This window comes from Ovis canadensis, chromosome 1 (genome assembly GCF_042477335.2).
Source record: "Ovis canadensis isolate MfBH-ARS-UI-01 breed Bighorn chromosome 1, ARS-UI_OviCan_v2, whole genome shotgun sequence".
In the NCBI taxonomy this organism is placed as follows: Eukaryota; Metazoa; Chordata; class Mammalia; order Artiodactyla; family Bovidae; genus Ovis; species Ovis canadensis.
The window spans coordinates 108,975,881-108,996,551 of NC_091245.1; the positions used below are offsets into that span (position 1 = coordinate 108,975,881).

The following is a 20,671-nucleotide window of genomic DNA, read 5'->3' on the forward strand; positions in this document are numbered from 1 at the left end:
GACATGATAGATACCAAAGTGCCTGTTAGGTCATCTTCTTCTCTTTTATGAAGCTAATTTTCCCTATTTTTCCCATGATAGGAAATAGAGAGAAAGTTCTCCATCCAGAGGAGAGAGCTGTATTACACACATCACTGCATCTGCCAGCAGGTTCTCTTCTACCTAATCCTACCTGAAAGGCCACCCCTGTAAAACTGACACACCTGCTTTCCCCTTGGGTAGAAAGAGCGTATCACACAGAGAGGCAACTCTTGAGACTTTGAAGTGAAAGAAGTGAAGTGAAATCACTCAGTCGTGACCGACTCTTTGCAGTCCCATAGACTGTAGTGTACCAGGCCCTCTGTCCATGGGATTTTCCAGGCAACAGTACTGAAGTGGATTGCCATTTCCTTCTCCAGGGGATCTTCCCAAACCAGGGCTCGAACCCAGGTCTCCCGCATTGTAGACAGACACTTTACCGTCTGAGCCACCATAAATGCAGACACATAACAGGTACTCAACTCAGTCTCAGAGCCTGATGTTGTCAGTTTTTAGAACCAAGCCATGATTCTCTCCTTAGTATCATCCTGTCTTGCATCTGACTTACACACCCTGAAATCTGAGCTGACAAAATTAAAATGATATCATCCGATTGGCATGAAGCACAACGATGGATTCCCCCAAATTCTTTCTGCATCTCTTCTTTTCCCTTCTAGTCGCAGGTCCATACATTTTTCCTTGGGAAAATTACAATACATTTGTGGGATTAATGTTAAATGCACACCATGTTGGCAAGTTGTATATGGATAGTCAACAAAGGTATTTTATTATGGGCATTCAGAGGGTGTAATATTTCTTTTCCAAGTGTCATGAAAGGGTGTAGGATTATAGGATACTGCTCTGCTCTTGAAAGAATGTGTTTTCTTTAATCAGACAACAGGAGAATAGTGAGATGTTAATGTTGAAGGTTAAGAAAAAGTGTTGAAGGCTTGAGAAAAAACATTCAAAGAGCTTTCCCTTAAGTTTCAGCTCATTATTTACCCATATTCCCCTTCAAATTTTCCTTTTGTTGTCTCCTTCCTTTCGTGTTCTTTACAGACATGTAGGTTTGGTCTTACAAATGTCCTATAGTGGTCAAAGGAACAGACCTGGGGATCCCAGGCTGGTTGAAAAGAAGCAGGAGGGGCCAGAATCAATGCCAGAGGGTCGACAGTGAGGAGCAGGTGACTGGGAGGTCATCTTCCTTGGCAAGACAAAATTCAACAACTCATATCTCCAGGAGATGATGGGGGTGATTGACTCAGAGCAAAGAGTGTTCAGATTCTTGCTGAGGGGCTGAGGGAGTGATAGCTGAGCCTGCAGGCCCAGTGCTTGCACTAAGCCATTTGAGAACAGGAGAAAGCAAAGGACACTCAGGCACTGCCGGAGACAGGCCAAACATCAAATGTCAGGCGGCTCTTCTGTAAAGAGAAGAAGAATGTACAGTAAGGATGGGGACATGTCAAGAAGGGATTATTTCATTCAAGCTCAAGTTCAGTTCAGTCGCTCAGTCGTGTACAACTCTTTGCGACCCCCTGAATCGCAGCACGCCAGGCCTCCCTGTTCATCACCAACTCCCGGAGTTCACTCAGACTCACGTCCATTGAGTCCGTGATGCCATCCAGACATCTCATCCTCGGTCGTCCACTTCTCCTCCTGCCCCCAATCCCTCCCAGCATCAGAGTCTTTTCCAATAAGTCAACTCTTCGCATGAGGTGGCCAAAGTACTAGAGCCTCAGCTTTAGCATCATTCCTTGCAAAGAAATCCCAGGGCTGATCTCCTTCAGAATGGACTGATTGGATATCCTTGCAGTCCAAGGGACTTTCAAGAGTCTTCTCCAACACCACAGTTCAAAAGCATCAATTCTCCGGCACTCAGCCTTCTTCACAGTCCAACTCTCACATCCATACATGACCACTGGAAAAACCATAGTCTTGACTAGATGGACCTTAGTCGGCAAAGTAATGTCTCTGCTCTTGAATATACTATCTAGATTGGTCATAACTTTTCTTCCAAGGAGTAAGCGTCTTTTAATTTCATGGCTGCAATCACCATCTGCAGTGATTTTGGAGCCCTCCTCAAATAAAGTCTGACACTGTTTCCACTGTTTCCCCATTTATTTCTCATGAAGGGATGGCACCAAATGCCATGATCCTCATTTTCTGAATGTTGAGCTTTAAGCCAACATTTTTGCTCTCCTCTCACTTTCATCAAGAGGCTTTTTAGCTCCTCTTCACTTTCTGCCATAAAGGTGGTGTCATCTGCATATCTGAGGTTATTGATATTTCTCCCGGCAATTTTGATTCCAGCTTGTGTTTCTTCCAGTCCAGTGTTTCTCATGATGGACTCTCTATATAAGTTAAATAAGCAGGGTGACAATATACAGCCTTGATGTACTCCTTTTCCAATTTGGAACCAGTCTGTTGTCCCATGTCCAGTTCTAACTGTTGCATCCTGACCTGCATACAGATTTCTCAAGAGCCAGGTCAGGTGGTCTGGTATTCCCATCTCTTTCAGAATTTTCCACAGTTTACTGTAATCCACACAGTCAACGGCTTTGGCATAGTCAATAAAGCAGAAATAGATGTGGTTCTGGAACTCTCTTGCTTTTTCAATGATCCAGTGGATGTTGGCAATTTGATCTCTGGTTCCTCTGCCTTTTCTAAAACCAGCTTGAACATCAGGGAGTTCATGGTTAACGTATTGCTGAAGCCTGGCTTGGAGAATTTTGAGCATTACTTTACTAGCATGTGACATGAGTGCAATTGTGTGGTAGTTTGAGCATTCTTTTGCATTTCCCTTCATTGGAACTGGAATGAAAACTGACCTTTTCCAGTCCTGTGGCCACTGCTGAATTTTCCAAATTTGCTGGCATGTTGAGTACAACACTGTCACAGCATCATCTTTCAGGATTTGAAACAGCTCAACTGGAATGCCATCACCTCCACTAGCTTTGTTCCTAGTGTTGCTTTCTAAGGCCCACTTGACTTCACATTCCAAGATGTCTGGCTCTAGATTAGTGATCACATTATCATGATTATCTGGGTCGTGAAGATCTTTTTTGTACAGTTCTTCCATGCATTCTTGTCACCTCTTCTTAATATCTTCTGCTTCTCTTAGGTCCAGACTATTTCTGTCGTTTATTGAGCCCATCTTTGCATGAAATGTTCTCTTGGTATCTTTAATTTTCTTGAAGAGATCTCTAGTCTTTCCCATTCTGTTGTTTTCCTCTATTTCTTTGCATTGATCACTGAAGAAGACTTTCTTATCTCTTCTTGCTATTCTCTGGAACTCTGCATTCAGATGCTTATATCTTTCCTTTTCTCCTCTGTTTTTCACCTCTCTTCTTTTCACAGCTATTTGTAAGGCCTCCCCAGACAGCCATTTGGCTTTTTTGCATTTCTTGGTCTTGATCCCTGTCTCCTGTACAATGTCATGAACCTCATTCCATAGTTCATCAGGCACTCTATCTATCAGATCTAGGTCCTTAAATCTATTTCTCACTTTCACTGTATAATCATAAGGGATTTGATTTAGGTCATACCTGAATGGTCTAGCAGTTTTCCCTACTTTCTTCAGTTTCAGTCTGAATTTTGTAATAAGGAGTTCATGATCTGAGCCACTGTCAGTTCCTGGTCTTGTTTTTGTTGACTTTATAGAGCTTCTCCATCTTTGGCTGCATAGCATATAATCAATGTGATTTCGGTGTTGACCATCTGGTGATGTCCATGTGTAGAGTCTTCTCCTGTGTTGTTGGAAGAAGGTGTTTTCTGTGACCAGTGCATTTTCTTAACAAAACTCTGTTAGTCTTTGCCCTGCTTCATTCCACATTCCAAGGCCAAATTTGCCTGTTACTCCAGGTGTTTCTTGACTTCCTACTTTTGCATTCCAGTCCCCTATAATGAAAAGGACATCTTTTTTGGGTGTTAGCTCTAAAGGTCTTGTAGGTCTTCATAAAACCGTTCAGCTTCAGCTTCTTCAGCATTACTGATTGGGGCATAGACTTGGATAACTGTGATATTGAATGGTTTGCCTTGGAGACCAACAGAGATCTGTCGTTTTTGAGACTGCATCCAAGTACTGCATTTCGGACTCTTTTGTTGACCATGATGGCTACTCCATTTCTTCTGAGGGATTTCTGCCCACAGTAGGAGATATAATGGTCATCTGAGTTAAATTCACCCATTCCAGTCCATTTTAGTTCACTGATTCCTAGAATGTCGACGTTCACCCTCGCCATTTCTTGTGTGACCACTTCCCATTTGCCTTGATGCATGGAACTGACATTCCAGGTTCCTATGCAATACTGCTCTTTACAGCATTGGACCTTGCTTCTATCACCAGTCACATCCACAACTGGGTATTGTTTTTGCTTTGGCTCCATCCCTTCATTCTTTCTGGAGTTATTTCTCCACTGATCTCCAGTAGCGTGTTGGGCACCTACTGACCTGGGGAGTTCCTCTTTCAGTATCCTATCATTTTGCCTTTTCATACTGTTCATGGGGTTCTCAAGGCAAGAATACTGAAGTGGTTTGCCATTCCCTTCTCCAGTGGCCCACGCCTCAGGCGTGGGTGGCTCCTCCCAGCTGCCGACCCTGGCCTTGGGCTCGGGGTGGCTTCTCAGGGTCACTGCCCCTGGCCTCGGGCATGAAGTGGCTCTCCCAGCCGCCCCTGACCTCGGACGCGGGGTAGCTCCTCTCGGCTGCCCCTGACCTCGGACCTGGGGTGTCTCCGCCCGGCCGCCACTAACCTCGGATGTGGGCTAACTCCTCTCCGCCGCCACCCCTGACCTCGGACGCGGGGTGTCTCCTCTCGGATGCAGGGTGTCTCCTCTCGGATGCGGGGTGTCTCCTCCCGGCAGCCGCCTCTGACCTCGGACGCTGGGTAGCTCTTCCCGGACGCCACTGACCTCGGACACAGGGTAGCTCCTCTCCGCCATTCCTGTACAGTCAAGAAAGAAGACTGGTTCCCAGAATAGGAAAGGGAGACCCTCCCAGATCCTAATTACGTACCTATCTCACACTGATATGAACCACGTCAGAGTCTAGTTCAGTGCCCTAGACTTATTCAACCAGCTCCCATGTGAGTCACAAACCATATTCACTTATATTAGCACTACTCACCCTCCACAATCACAAAACTCTTCGAGAGAAATGGAGCAAGTATCTCCTTTGGACTAGCTAAGAATAACTAGCCTCAGTATGGCAGACTTGACTCAAACACTAGTCTTCCATCAATAAAGCCCCCCTTTTCTGGGCACTACTGCTCTTCATATTTTTGATCATCTCTCAGCTCTTACACAATTCCCTGAGTAGGTAACCAGGCAGCCCTGTATGCCTCATCCCACACTGCATGCCACAAAGCTGGGCTTCAGAGCTGTGACTCTCTTGAGTCAGCCACTCAAGGGCTGTGTTTTGAATTTCCTGACTCATATGGGGACAAGATTTCTTCCTTTACCCTCCTGTGAAGTGAAAGTGAAAGTCGCTCAGGCGTGTCCAACTCTTTGAGACCCCATGGTCTATACTGTCCATGGAATTCTCCAGGCCAGAATACTGGAGTAGGTAGCCTTGCCCTTCTCCAGGGGAGTTTCCCATCCCAGGGATCAAACCCAGATCTCTCACATTGCAGGCAGATTCTTTACCAGCTGAGCCACCAGGGAAGCCCAACAATAGTGGGAGGTCTACAACTTACAGCTGGAATCCTGGCTTCTCTGAAAAGACACTCTCATGGATATCCACAAAGAGCCCCTCCTCCAGCCTCATTCCCACAGATTAATTTAAAATCTGGCTAGTGACAATAGGTAGAAGGGGGTGGAACCATCTTCTACAGTTTTAACTTACTGTTTGAGGCCTGGGGTCCTCTAAGTCAACTAATCCTGAGCTAAGCCGAGACTGATCATTTTAGTTCTGCTCCATCGTTTGAAAACAATTTTTATGATTTTGGAAAGTTGCTTATTTCCTCTGACTCTTACTCTTTTCAGATTTAAAATAAGGTGTCAATTCAATAATTTTCAAAACCTCTTTTGTTCTCACACTCAATAACTGTATAGCACAGGATTTTTAAACTGTTATTATCATTCTATCCATGACTAGGATTCTCAAGTAATTCCTTGAAGTAACACAAAATAGGTGACAGTTATGGGCAGCTGTGCAGCACTAGTAGAATGACCCTTACCCTCAGAGTTCACACCCCACCACCCGCTTCTTCACCACCCTCCATACCAGTCCCCATGGGGACTACCCAATCTACAGGGCTTACCCAAGCAGAATACGACCACATCTTCCTTGTGGTTGCAGTCATGATACCCCCAGGACCTATGCTGACACTGCTCCAGGGACTGCTCTTGCCCTTTGCAATGGACATCATCTAGCCAGATGCGCCCATCTCCAGGGACAAACTTTCTCCGTGCTTTGGCAGGTACAAAGATTGGCTTTCCACAGCCCAGTTGCTGGCACACCACCTGCTCCTCCTTTGTCCCCCAGCCATCATCACAGACAGAGCCCCATATGCCCTTGTGCAGCACCTCCAGTCGCCCAGAGCAGCTGGTGTCTCCATTTACCAGCCTCAATTTAAAGGGATCTGCAGGGTCAGGAGATGGAGTAGGGCATGGAAAGAAGAAAAAAAAAACACACATCATCTACATCCTCATTCAAATCCCATCAACACTTCTGAAGCTCTCTACCTGCCTGTTTTTCTGTGATCATAGCCCTTGCTCTAATTTCCAATCCATGTATCCCAGGTCTGTTTCCTTAACTAAGTCATTTTACTTTCCCATCTAGTTTATAAAAGTCTAATACTTATGAACGACTTTCTAGTAGTTTTTTTTTTTAATTGAAGAGTTCAACAAGTACATGGAATTGTGTGTCTTATCCTTATTATATACAATTCAATATAATAATATTTTATATTAATCTAGCAGTTAATACTGCTTAAAGCATTTTCATGTACAAAGGTAAGTATCATTAGCTCCATGGGGAGGGAGGTGGGAGGGCGGTTCATGTTTGGGAACGCATGTAAGAATTAAAGATTTTTAAATTAAAAAAATAAATAAATAAAATTTAAAAAAAAAAACAAGAGAATTTAAAAAAAATAAATAAAAATAAAAACAAGAGAATTGATGAGCAGCACAATTAAATAGCTTTGCCATGGTTATTTGATGCATGGGTGCTGAGCTTAGTCACTCAGTCCTGTTTGACTCTGCTCCTCTGTCCATGAGGATTCTCTAGGCAAGAATACTGGAGTGGGTTGCCTTGACCGCCTCCAGAGGATCTTCCCAACCCAGGGATTGAACCCGGGTCTTCCACATTGCGGGCAGATTCTTTACCATCTGACACACCCGGGAAGTCCAAGAATACTGAAGTAGGTAGCCTATCCCTTCTCCAGGGGATCTTCCAGACCCAGGAATCAAACCAGTCTCCTGCATTGTAGTCAGATTCTTTACCAGCTCAGCTACCAGAGTAGTTCTTTATAAACACTGATTGACTAGAACTCTATTTAATCAAATTCATGAATAATCCTAGTCCCTGGACTTATAGGCATTACCTTCACATTCGACCCATGTATCCTCATCATGGGTGCAGTTATTACTCCCCTCAAGCCCAGAAAGGCAGTATTGAAGGTATCCTTCCCGTCCTGAGCATGATACATTGCTCAGCCAGATAAGTCCTTGGCCCTGGGTATCCTTGTTACAGCATCTCTTGATCAGTGTGGCCTTCCCACACCCCAGTTGCCGGCATACCACCTTCGCAGCTGAGAGATTCCAGCCTGTTTTGCACACAGTGCCCCATTGCTCTTGGTGCTTCACCTCCAAGCGCCCCTTGCAGCGCCCAGGGCCACCAACGAGCCTCACGGTCTCTGGAACTGTGGGAAAAGAAAGATTAAGTCTCTGCTCCCTGCAAGAACACAGCCTTCCCACATAAGGGGGCTCCTAACTCTGAATCTTTCCCAGAAATAAGAATGAGACTTCAGCATCAGGCACAAATATTTGGTGACTGTTTGTCTGATAAAAAACTGTGGGATAACAAAGAAAACATAAACTAGTTCCTTAGCCAAATCACAGTCTAATGGAAAAGTAGATAGACACACCTAAAATCATTAATGCATACACAGCAAATATATGAATGGAATAAACAAATACAGCAATTATATGCATATAATTGTTGTATATGTGTGTGTGTGTGTGTGTATATATATATTGGCTTCCCAGGTGACTCTGTGGGTACAGAATCCACCTGCAATGCAGGAGACTCAGAAGACCTGGCTAGGTTCAATTCCTGAGCGGAAATATGCCCTGGAGGAGGGCATGGCAACCCACTCCAATATTCTTGTCTGGAGCATCCCATGGACAGAGGAGACTGGCAGACTACAGTCCATAGAGGCACAAAGAGTCAGACACAACTGAAGCAACTGAGCATGCACTCATGCATACATATATATACACAGTTGTTGTGTGTTGGTTTCCTATGAGCATCTCCTGTCTACCTAACTAGATGATAGACTCCTTGAGAACTGATAAACTTACATTACTTTTGGGAGCTCATTTCTTCTCCATAACTCTAACTGAGCTTTAGATACAAATGTTTAGTGGTTATTACATCTGTGCATGTTTGTGTGTGTGAAGAAGAGAATCAGGTTCTTGGATAGATTGAAACAAAGAAAAACTAAGATTGAAATTAAGAGAAAATCATTAGGTCAGCCAAGCGTGCGTGCTAAGTCGCTTCAGTCATGTCCGACTCTGCGTGACCCTATGGACTGTAGCCCACCAGACTCCTCTGTCCATTGGATTCTCCAGGCAAGAATACTGGAGTGGGTTGCTGTGCCCTCCTGCAGGGGATCTTCCCCACCCAGGGATTGAACCCACGTCTCTTAAGTCTCTGCATTGGCAGGCGGGTTCTTTATCACTAGTGTCACTGCTCAAGGAGGAGTAACAGTTCTAGATGAGGATATATTTGTCTCCGGCTTCCGCAGTTGAAAAACGGTGAGAAGTGAAGGACAAGGAATCAATTAACAGTTCATGGTAGAGAATAAAGATAAAGAGGACAAAGAGTGGTCAAACAGGGTATGGGCAGTTGGCGTATAGTCATTGAGTCCTGCCATACTCACTCTCACATATTGCCCCTGCATCCTCGCTGTGGGAGCAATCATAAACGTCTTCCAGCCGGTCACATTTAATCAACTCATCTTCCATCCCATTGCAGTTGACTTCTCGGATGAAGATTTTTTGTTTTTCATCCGCCAGGGGCTTATATAAATTACCACTGGGTGTCCCCTTGGCTGCTCCACAGCCCAGCTCCCGGCACACCACTTCCACATCATTCATGTTCCAGCCGTCGTCACACACAGTGCCCCACTCGCCATTCCGTTCCACTTCCACCCGCCCTTCACAGTGATGGGGACCTCCCACCAGTCGCACTTTGGGAGGAGACTCTGCAAAAAAAAGAGATATTGGCTGCAGATTAGTAGTGGCCCAGAGAGTACTCAGGCATATATGCAGTCTTCTGGGAATTCTTCTATCACTTTCAGGATGTGGAGAATTGGAGGGTGAGAAAATAGGGATCAAAAGGGAAGACAAGGTAGAGGAGCTCCAGGACTCCATCTCTGAGCTCTGGTTCTGCTACACTCTTTTATTATTATTATTATAATTTAAACTGTATTTTTACTTGGCCCTTGGTGAAACTTGGAAAATCAGGCTTAATATCCCTACCTTTGGATGTGGTACAAATAAGTGCTTAATATGATTATTTCAAAAGTACACTCTCTAACAGGAATTAAGATGCACAGTGTTATAATATTCATATCAAAAATACATTGTATAAAATTTTAGTTTGTCTTGTAATTACCTTCCTGCCAAATAAAGTATAGCATATATATATGCATTTTTGTGTGAAATTTGAACAAAATCTGTATTTCCCTGTTTCTTTGGTGGTTGTTGTTGTTGTTGTTGTTGTTGTTTTGACAACATAGTATTCCTTTATATTTTCAGAATTGGATTAGAACTTTCAAGCCTCATTCAGTTGTTTTTCTTTTTTAAATCACTAAGATAGTAAACTTTCTAGATTACCAGCAGTAATCCTAGAGGCCAAAATATTTCGAACTAAGTCAAGGTTTTGAGTGAATATAAATTAGAAATCTAGCATTCTAGTCATATTAGGTCAAACAAGTGAAGTCAAAATGTCATAAGTGTTTTAGCTTGGCAAAAAATCATATGTTTTCTAAAATACATGTATTATACAAACTATATATATATGTATACAAAAGCTTTTCTATTATGCTCGATAAAGGCTTGAGAAAGAACATCAAATAAATGACAGAGAAACTGGGAAACATAAGCTAAATGAACCTAAAACATGAAGCACTGAACATGAAATAGAAAAATTGAAACAGACTAGATGAAAGTAAAAGGTCATCATATGTCCAGTTGTTTTTAAACATGGTGGCTCATTAGAAATGCATCTCGAGCTTTGGAGATAAAAAGCAATCCCTCAGCATTTGTATTTTTCAAAAATTTCCAGGATAATTCTAATATGCATCTGGATTTTGAAAAGTGACTATGGGTTTTTCTATTAAAAGGTAGTTATAGTGATATGGAATTCTTTTATTTTTCTGTTGACCAGAAAAGTGGTCAATGGTATTAAGCAGCCACTAGTTACATAATCACAGTAGTAAAAGATGTGTTAGTTTCACAATAAATACCAAGACAAAAAATGAAAGATAGCTACAACTGCAAGCCATAATGGCAACATGATTAAGCTAGCAATATAAAATAATTACATACACTTTGGGGAGTTAAGTAGAGTGCTGTGATAAGTGTAAGTGCATACATACACATGTTCTCATCCACCCAGTCAGTCTAAGTCTTGTGATTGGTGTATTTAATTCATTTACATATAAGTAAATTTTCAATATATATGATCCTATTACCATTTTCTTCATTGTTTTAGGTTTATTTTCTGTACGCCTTTTCCTTCTCTTGTGTTTCCTGCCTAGAGAAGTTTCTTTAGCATTTGTTGTAAAGCTGGTTTGGTGCTGCTGAATTCGCTTAACTTTTGCTTGTTTGGAAAGTTTTTGATTTCTCCATCAAATCTGAATGAGAGTCTTGCTGGGTAATGTATTCTTGGTTGCAGGTTTTTCTTTCTTCACTTAAAATATATCATACCATTCTTTTCTGGCTTGTAGAGTTTCTGTTGAGAAATCAGCTTACAACCTCATGGGAGTTCCCTTATATGCTATTTGTCATTTTTCACTTCTTGCTTTTAATATTTTATCTTTGTCTTTAACTTTTGTCAGTTTGATTACCATGTGTGTGTCTCATTGTGTTCCTTCTGGAATTTATCCTGCCTGGGACTCTGCACTTCCTGGACTTGTTCAATTATTCTTTTCCATGTTAGGGAAATTTTCATCTATTATTCAAATATTTTCTTGGGTCCTTCCTCTCTCTCTTCTCCTTCTGGAACCCCTATAATGCAAATGCTGGTGTGTTTACTATTGTCCCAGAGGCCTCTTAGTCTGGTCTTCATTGTTTTCATTCTTTTTTCTATATTCTGTTCTGTGGCAGTGATTTTCACCATACAGTCCTCCAGGTCCCTTATCTGTTCTTCTGCCTCAGTTATTCTGCTACTGATTCCTTCTAATGCATGGTGCATCTCTGTCGGTTTTTTAGTTCTTACAGGTCTTTGGTAAATATTTCTTCCATTTCCTTCGTTCTATTTCTGAGATCCTATGATCTTTACTATCATTATCTTCCTATCATTATTCTGAATTCTTTTACTGGAAGGTTGCCTATCTCTACTTCACATAGTTGCTTTTCTGGGGCTTTATCTTGACCCTTAATCTGGGACATAACCCTGTCATTTTTCATCCTGATTAACCTTCTGTAATGTGGTTTTCATTCTAGCCACTGTGGGATTGTGGTTCTTTGACCAGAGATTGAACCCATTTCCCCTACACTGAAAGCATGGAGATGTCTAGATATAATTTGGGCTAACAACCTGACTCTCTCTCAATATCAATGATCCACTCTCAACCATCTTTGCTACTTCCTATGACATTTTCCCATGTCCAAGAACCTAGCTCAGAAGAAATACAGAGAGTGCTGAGTAAGGGAAGAGTCAGAGCCTCAAAGTCTCAGAGCCCTAAAACTGGGTCTAGAAGATTCTATGTGTTGGGAGTGGGAGATGGGCTTCACAGAGTCTCCAGGTAAGTTCTGAAGAAACCAAGACTTAGACAAGGAGTATAGATGACTGTGTAGGGAGACAAGGGAAGAGCCTATCAGGAAACAAACTTCTGGATACTACATTCCAAGTACTGTTTTATGAACACACAAAACAGTGATGATCAAGATAGTTAGCATTGCTGTCCTCAAGACGATTCTATTTAATAGGCTTGAAGCAATACCATCAAGTCCTCTCAGCCCAGAGAGATATAGTGATAAAGAAGATCTAAGTTTGCCAGGCCTCCAGGGAGAAGTCTGTTGTACCTGGAGGGACAACATTTGGACTTGTGGCTTGTGGTCTGTCAGGCTATGAACAGTATATGACAACATGGGCTGCATGGAATGACTCAGATACCTATATGAATGGAATACAATTTCTCAGGACCCAAATTTCTACTGCCTATATATATAGGCATATATTTATATATATATATATAAAATTGTTGTTGTATTCCTTTATTCCTTTCATATATTTGCTTTCTATACATTAATAATTTTCTGTGTGTCTGTGTCCTTTTCAATTAGACTGCGATTTGGCTAATGGACTAGTCTATTATATATATATTATATATATATTATATATATATATACATATATATTATATACATAATTGCTGTATATGAATGTGTATATATATAGGATTCCAAGGTGGCTCAGTGAGTTCAGAATCCACCTGGGTTCAATCCCTGTATGGAAAAGATCCCCTGGAGGAGGGCATGGCAACACACTTCAGTATTCTTGCCTGGAGCATCCCATGGACAGAGGAGACTGGCAGACTACAGTCCATAGAGGCACAAAGAGTCAGACACAACTGAAGCAACTGAGCATGCACTCATGCATACATATATATACACAGTTGTTGTGTGTTGGTTTCCTATGAGCATCTCCTGTCTGCCTAACTAGATGATAGGCTCCTTGAGACCTGAATAACTTACACTATAATTGGGGAGCTCATTTCTTCTCCATAACTCTAACTGAGCTTTAGATACAAATGTTTAGTGGTTGTTACATCTGTGCATGTTTGTGTGTGTGAAGAAGAGAATCAGGTTCTTGGATAGATTGAAACAAAGAAAAACTAAGATTGAAACTAAGAGAAAATCATTAGGTCAGCCAAGCCTGTGTGCTAAGTCGCTTCAGTCATGTCCGACTCTGTGTGACCCTATGGACTGTAGCCCACCAGACTCCTCTGTCCATTGGATTCTCCAGACAGGAATACTGGAGTGGGTTGCTGTGCCCTCCTGCTGGGGATCTTCCCCACCCAGGGATTGAACCCACGTCTCTTAAGTCTCTGCATTGGCAGGCGGGTTCTTTATCACCAGTCCCACTGTTCAACCAAGAGGAGCAACAGTTCTAGATGAGGATATTTTTGTCTCTAGGGTCCACAGTTGAAAAAGGGTGAGAAGCGAAGGACAAGGAATCAGTTAACCATTAATTCATGGTGGAGAATAAAGATAAAGAGGACAAAGAGTGGTCATGTGAGGTATGGACAGTTGGCTTATAGTCTTTAAGTCCCGCCATACTCACTCTCACATATTGCCCCTGCATCCTCGCTGTGGGAGCAATCATAAACGTCTTCCAGCAGGTCACATTTACTCAACTTATCTTCCGTCCCACTGCAGTTGACTTCTTGGATGAAGATCTTTTGTTTTTCATCTGCCAGGGGCTTATATAAATTACCACTGGGTGTCCCCTTGGCTGCTCCACAGCCCAGCTCCCGGCACACCACTTCCACGTCTTTCATGTTCCAGCCGTCGTCACACACAGTGCCCCACTCGCCATTCCGTTCCACTTCCACCCGCCCTTCACAGCGATGGGGACCTCTCACCAGTCGCACTTTGGGTGAAGACTCTGCAAAGAAATGAGATATTGGCTGCAGATTAGTAGTGGCCCAGAGAGTACTCAGGCATATATGCAGTCTTCTTGGAATTCTACTACCATTTTCAAGATGTGGAGAATTGAAGGGTGAAAAAGTAGGGGTCAAAAGGGAAGACAAGGAAGAGGAGCTCCAGGACTCCATCTCTGAGTTCTAGTTCTGCTACACTCTCTTATTATTATGATGATGATTTTATTTGGCCCTTGGTGAAACTTGGAAAAACAGGCTTAATATCATTACCTTTGGATCTGTGTTTGTGGCCTGTGGTCTATCAGACTATGAACAGTATATGACAATATGGGCTACCTGGAACAACTCAGGCACCTCTGTGAATGAAATACAATTTCTTAGACCCAAATTTCTACTGACTACTTTGTCTCAACTCTGCACAAACTCCCTAGAACTTGGCATCAACCCCAGAAGTAGCAGTTGGGTGAAAAATGTCTGACCTGGTTGATTTTAAGCTCCATTGAGAAGTTTTTATTTGATTTATTGATTTGTTCTTGTTTCTCTCCTCTTCTTCTATAATTTTTTGAGGAAAATGACATGAGGAATGGAGGTTAGAGACAAAAATTAAAATTGAACTATAAAAAACTAAGAAAAGTTCCCATTGTTGCACTCTGAAGTTTAAGGCATGTATATATAATTCAAGAAAAGCCATCTAGAAATAACTTCTGGATCATTGTAACTAAGATTAGGGTTTGGATAGGCATTATTGTTTGCCCTAGCAAACATTCGATACCAAGATCATGCTCAGGCTATTTTATTTTACTTTGAGTTATAAAGTTCTGGGTTTATTTTTTTATTTGGCCACGCCACATGCCATGTAGGATCTTACTTCCTCAACCAGGGATCAAATCCACCACCCTGCATTGGAAGCATGGCATCTTAACTGCTGGATCACCAGGGAAGCCCTCAAATTCTGGTTTTAAATAAGTTTTCCTTTTCCATGGAGTAGAGGACTAGATCACATTGTAGGAGAGAAGAAATATGTTTAAGACAGAGAAAGAGAATAAGTGCAGAAAGAGAACGAAGTGCAGCTAAAGGGAAAAGAAGAGCTGAAAAGATTTAAAAGCTAGAGAAAAGAACAAAGGAGCTCATCAGGGCAGTAGTGTCCTAGACAGCATTTTAGCCTACTTTACTAGCTGAGGGCTTGAGAGACAAGGACCCGGGGTGAGTCCTCCCTCTCTGAGTATAAAGAGAGCAGCTGTCTCCTGGCACTTGCAGCAAGACATAACTCTGGAGGCCAGAGAAGAAAAACCAGGTCATCTGGAGCATTGGACTGGGACCCAGAAGCAGCATTTCTTTTAGGAAGCAAATTGAACCAGCAGGGTGCAAGATCCTCCACATTCATAGCAGAGTTTTCAGCTGCCCCTTTCTCATAAAGCCTCTACTATCAAGAGAAAGAATAGGCTGAAGAGACAATGTCAAAGAAACTCATAATCCTCAACCAGTCCCCTTGATTTTTGGACCATCAGAGGCTTCCTCTTCCACAGACTAATTCTCTTTGTGCCTTCCCATTCTCTCCTCAGTTGAACTGTTTGTGCTCTGCCGGAAGAATCCTTAATAGGTGGCCAGTGACCACTGAAATCCAGCCTGCACTCTGCTGATGAAACCATGAAGTGCACAGAGGCTGGTGCATTTCTAGTTCAAAGATAACATTAAAATTTGTAGAGGGACCAGGAAATAGTAGAATATAGAAGGGCAAAAGAAAGTTTATTTCCCAGGAGGTGAGGTGTCTTCTGAGCCTGAAAGAAAGCCATTTGCTTTGTTAGGTGATGGAGCTAGAGCTGGGCTAGTGTCTTGGGTCACAAAGGCCAAATGGAGAGGAATCCCTTTGCAGTATAAACCACTCAAATTTTATCTAAGTTTTGGAAGTGGAAATCTACCCATATTAGACTGGTGGGTTGTGAAACCAGAAAGAAATTCTACTTTGGCTCTTTTGAACCACAGCCTCTCTCCCTGGCCCTGGGAAATCAAAATTTCCACTCTCCAGAGCTGAAAGCCCACCCTCTTGGGACCCCAAAAAATCTTACCTAGAAGTCCAGGTCCAGTGCAAAAGCCTGAGCAAATAAAAAAGAAAGAAAGAAAGAAGTGAATGAGATCAAGTAGTCAATTGCCAAGGCTTTGTTCAAAATCACAACTCTCTAGAAAGTTTTGTTGAACTTTGTGGGACAGAGAGGTAATTACACAGCCTCCAAGGTTAGACATGGCTGAGACATTCTCCTTCTCCTCCTTCTCCTCCTAGAATGACCAGCCTAAAAAAACACATGGCAACTAAGAGCCAAAAAGGCCCATTCTACCATGCCTAATTAGATCTATCATGTTCCCTTTCCATCTGATGTTGGCTCTACCCCTGGCATGGATACATTTGATTTTCTATTTTAATCTATTAGATTGATCGGTGATGACCACCTAAACTAGAAGTGTGGTGATGTAGTATCTGAGTCCAACAGGAAAACATGTTGGAGGTTTCTGGGAAGATGTGTTGGGACCAGTGTGAGAGAAGCAAGAGCGACTCCATTTTGAAGCCTGTCATGCATCTTAAAGACTGGATGTGAACTGGGACTGAACCCTGCCCAAGAGTGAGAAAACCATTGCTAGTGAAAACCAGGTCTGCTGGAGACTTCCCTCCCTACAGATGACAAACGGAGATTGTACTTGAGGTCAAGCTGCCCCTGTAAGATTAACCATGGAGATATCCCCCTTGATGTATAATCATTGTCCCCCCACGCCACCCTTAATCTTAATTATTTGTTCTCCTAGCACCTAATTGTTGTAAAATTCAGTCATATACAACAAAGAGATTGCTAACATGTAACCAGTCACATAGCGGAGGTGGAGAGGGTGGGAGTATAAAACTGGGCCTCTCAGAAACATCAGGGTCCTTGTTGGGATCTATTCCCCTTGGATCCGCTGGCATAATAAACTGTACTCCACTGTCTTGAGTGTCCTCTGAGGTATGTTTTGCAACTCCGGATTCCACAACAGATGCACAGCTGGGGAGGATAAAGATGTCTTTAAAGGCATATGAGAGGGTAACAGGCAGGAAGGCTAGGGGTCCCCAATTGAGGGAAACAAACTACAAGTGTCAATTTTATTTTTTCCTTCTCTATACAAAATTAAAAGGAGGGTTCTTTTAAAATTCTGTGTTGCCATGACAATACCTGGTTCCACCTGAACTTAATTTTTCTCAAACCTTGAGCTCACCAATGCATTTTTCTTATGGAAATGTTTTCCTTAAGCTATGCTAATGTATTCACCTTATTTACCTTTCTTCAAGTCTGTTCACCGAAGACTCAGAACCCATAATGGCTCAACACATCAGTATGTTTTACTCATGGAAGTGTTCCTCTTCTGATGTCTATATCAGAAGCTTTCTCTATCTCTTTTATACTTTTAAAGCTCTGGCAACCCAGCCTCATCACTGGCCACAGGTTGAATGTCTCTCCTCCAGAGGCCAAGAATCCCAGCATCATTCACAGGTTGCTGTTCATAGCAGCAACCTTTCACATAGAGGAAAATGGCAGTATTTTTCTGTGTTCACTGACACTGCATTCAGACAATGGTCAACAAACTTTTGTGTGAAAGGCCAAATAGCAAATATTTGAGGCTTCATGGGCTATACAGTCTCTGTTATAACCAATCAGCTCTGTCAATGCAACCATTTACATGTAAATGAATAAGCCTGGCTGTGTTCCAATAAACCTTTGTTTATGAACAATTATATTTAAATTTCATGTCATTCTCATGTGTCACAAAATATTATTCCTTTCACTTTTCCCACAGTTTAAAAATGTAATATCCATTCTTAGTTTCTAGGCTGTGGTTTGCTGAACCTGGTTAAGAGTTCAGAAAGCAGTTCTAGGCTAATTTCCAAACTTCCAGGTTTAAGTATCAGCACATCTTTGAATGATCAGAGTTTCTTCCTACAAGATCTCTGTGTAATCAGACTCATCTACTCATTAGGCTCCAGCCTAATGCAAACTTTGAGAGATGGTGAAGGACAGGGAAGTCTGACATGCTGCAGTCCAGGGGGTTGCAAAGAGACAGACACGACTTAGCTACTAAACAACAGCAAATGCTATAGAGAGAGTCCTGTGACTATCAGTGGTCTCTGAAACCCAGTATTTTGAACTGCAAAACTCATCCCCCAATACCACCCCATCTTATAGGATCTTTCTGAAGGAGTTAATATCATTGGACTTCCAGCCTAGAGCTTTTTAGGCAAATCCATGTATTTCACTGACTTGTCCTGGAATATTTTCTTCCAAATATTTGCTTTGCAACATGACTCAAAAAGACTTTGTCTGCAATTGCCTAAAACTCAAGGTTACATCATGAATAGCACCTTACAAGTCTAATAAAGAACACAAACCATGTATATATGCAAAGGAAACTGAATGTGATGAGCCTGACAGGTGTGAAAGTGACATAGCCCAAAGGTGACTTGAGAACTCTGTAGTGGGGTTGATCACCATGAGTATCACAGGTCAGAAAGACTCATGAAGGAGATGCAACTGAAGATAAGCCTAAGAGATTCAATAGTAACTTCACAAGAGGAGGTGGGGAACTATCTGCTAGGTAACATAAGGGGTGTATGGGTGTTTAGAAATGTGACCAGCACTGTGCATAGAACACACAAATGCCCAACTGAGAGACCGGTAGGTTTCAGTGGTATACTAGATCATCAAGAAAATTAAAATGGATGTGACTGATTAAGGGAGGGACCTAGCAGGCTCTTTTATCTTATGGAAAGGCTCTTAACAAACCTCTGAGGAACATAACATTACTTCATAGATATGAGAATGAGATTTTGGAGGGCTATGATAACTTTAAAATTCAGATAGCTAAGAAATCAAAGAGCAAAAATTGAAATCCATATCTCTTTGATTCCAAAATCCTCAAATACTCTAAATTAATCTGAGCAATAAGAAACTGGGAAAAACTAGGGAAACACATGAAATACATTTGAGAAGAATCAATATGATCAATGAAAGGTGATTGTGCTGCAGTTCTACTTCCTTTTCTTGCTGTTACCCATGGTCCATTTATTTGTCTTATTATAAATAGTGCATTTAGGAAAATTTGTGTGAAAAAGCAATAGTATAAATTATTACTGAACTGATAATGTGAATATAGGGAAATAGAAAGTTTTCTGGTAATCAAGGTGGATTATAAACTGAGTATAGATTAAGTGGCTTTGGGGATTTAGAATAATTACCAGATATAGAGAAAGGAGAGTAGAGACTTTCCTTGAAAGATACCTAGATCTGTACCAGATGGGCAAGGAAAGGCTTCCCCCAATCAAAGTTCCAGAGTACTCTGAAGCCTGGACCCAAAGAAGCAGAAATACTCACCAAAGATCAAGAAGAAAAACAGAGCCATGTCCCAGATGGCTGAAGATAGTGAACTGAAATGTAAGGCTGGAAGGAGGCCCCACAACAGGAATATGCAGCTTTGGTTTCAAGTGTGCTGTGAGGAGGGAAAGAGGCAGGTTTTGTCTGCAGCAGAGGCTTTATCAGATGACTAGAAACCAATGGGCTCAGAGGTCAGGACTGATAGAGCTGGATTTGCTGAAATCAGCATGCCCCAGAGGAAGGGAGGTGGCTGGAACTGGCAGAAAGATGATGAAAACAAAAGAAAACAAACAAACAAAACAAAAAACCCCAAGCTGCTATGCTTTGGTTCTGCTGTAATCCCAGCTCCATCGAGCTCTGCTTTAGTCCCCTCACTATGTAAACAAGGAAAACAATGCACATAAGGAAAGGCAAGTACCAAGAATAATGGCCATTTCACATTAGAAGATCAAGCAATACTTGATCCTCATGTATGGTTTGTGGGGGTTAATTAGCCAATTTCAATTCTTTCCTTCCAGATGGAAGTGACTAGAAAATATAGAGGCCAAAGATCATAGAACAATTCCAAAGTTGAAGTCACCATAATTCAGAGTCAAGAGGGCAATCCAGAGTCAAGGTGCCAATCTTTGCAAATATGGCTTGATGTATTTCTCTCAAACCAGCTTCTCCAGTGCTAAGTAGAGGGCCTAATACATGGATCTGCTCTTCTGTGCTTTTCCTGGATTATGCCCATCTTTGGAAACTGAATGGAAGCATATTCTTGTCATAACGAAATCAGGTTGTTCTTAAGTCTAAGATATGATGGACAGGAAGTTCCAGAAAAACATTTACTTCTGTTTCATTGACTATGCTAACACCTTTGTGTGGATCACAACAAACTGGAAAATTCGGAAGTGCAAGTACCAGACCACCTTACCTGTCTCCTGAGAATCTTGTATCCAGGTCAAGAAGGAACAGTTAGTATAGGACAGGGAGCTATATTCAACATTTGTAATAACCTATAAGGGAAAAGGATCTGAAAATATATGTGTGTGTATAACCGAATCACTTTGCTATACAGTGAAAACTAACACAACATTGTAAATCAACTATACTTCAATAATAATAATGGTGGAAAGAAAAAACTAAACAGCCTCTTGATGAGGGTGAACAAGGAGAGTGAAAAAGCTGGCTTGAAATTCAACTTTAAAAAAACTAATATAGCATCC

At 41.9% G+C, this 20,671-nt stretch overlaps 1 protein-coding gene across 1 annotated transcript; it reads right to left on the minus strand.

Moving 5' to 3' along the window:
- Positions 1-775: 775 nt before the first annotated feature.
- CD5L (CD5 molecule like) lies at positions 776-19,708 on the minus strand. Its single transcript, XM_069545072.1, has 8 exons — positions 19,464-19,708; positions 16,140-16,166; positions 13,755-14,078; positions 9,122-9,445; positions 7,562-7,879; positions 6,278-6,598; positions 4,770-4,960; positions 776-1,439 (listed from the first exon to the last, which is right to left on the minus strand). Exons 1-7 carry the CDS (start codon positions 19,489-19,491, stop codon positions 4,782-4,784), a joined length of 1,521 nt encoding a protein of 506 aa, XP_069401173.1. The 5' UTR covers positions 19,492-19,708; the 3' UTR covers positions 776-1,439; positions 4,770-4,781.
- Positions 19,709-20,671: the final 963 nt, after the last annotated feature.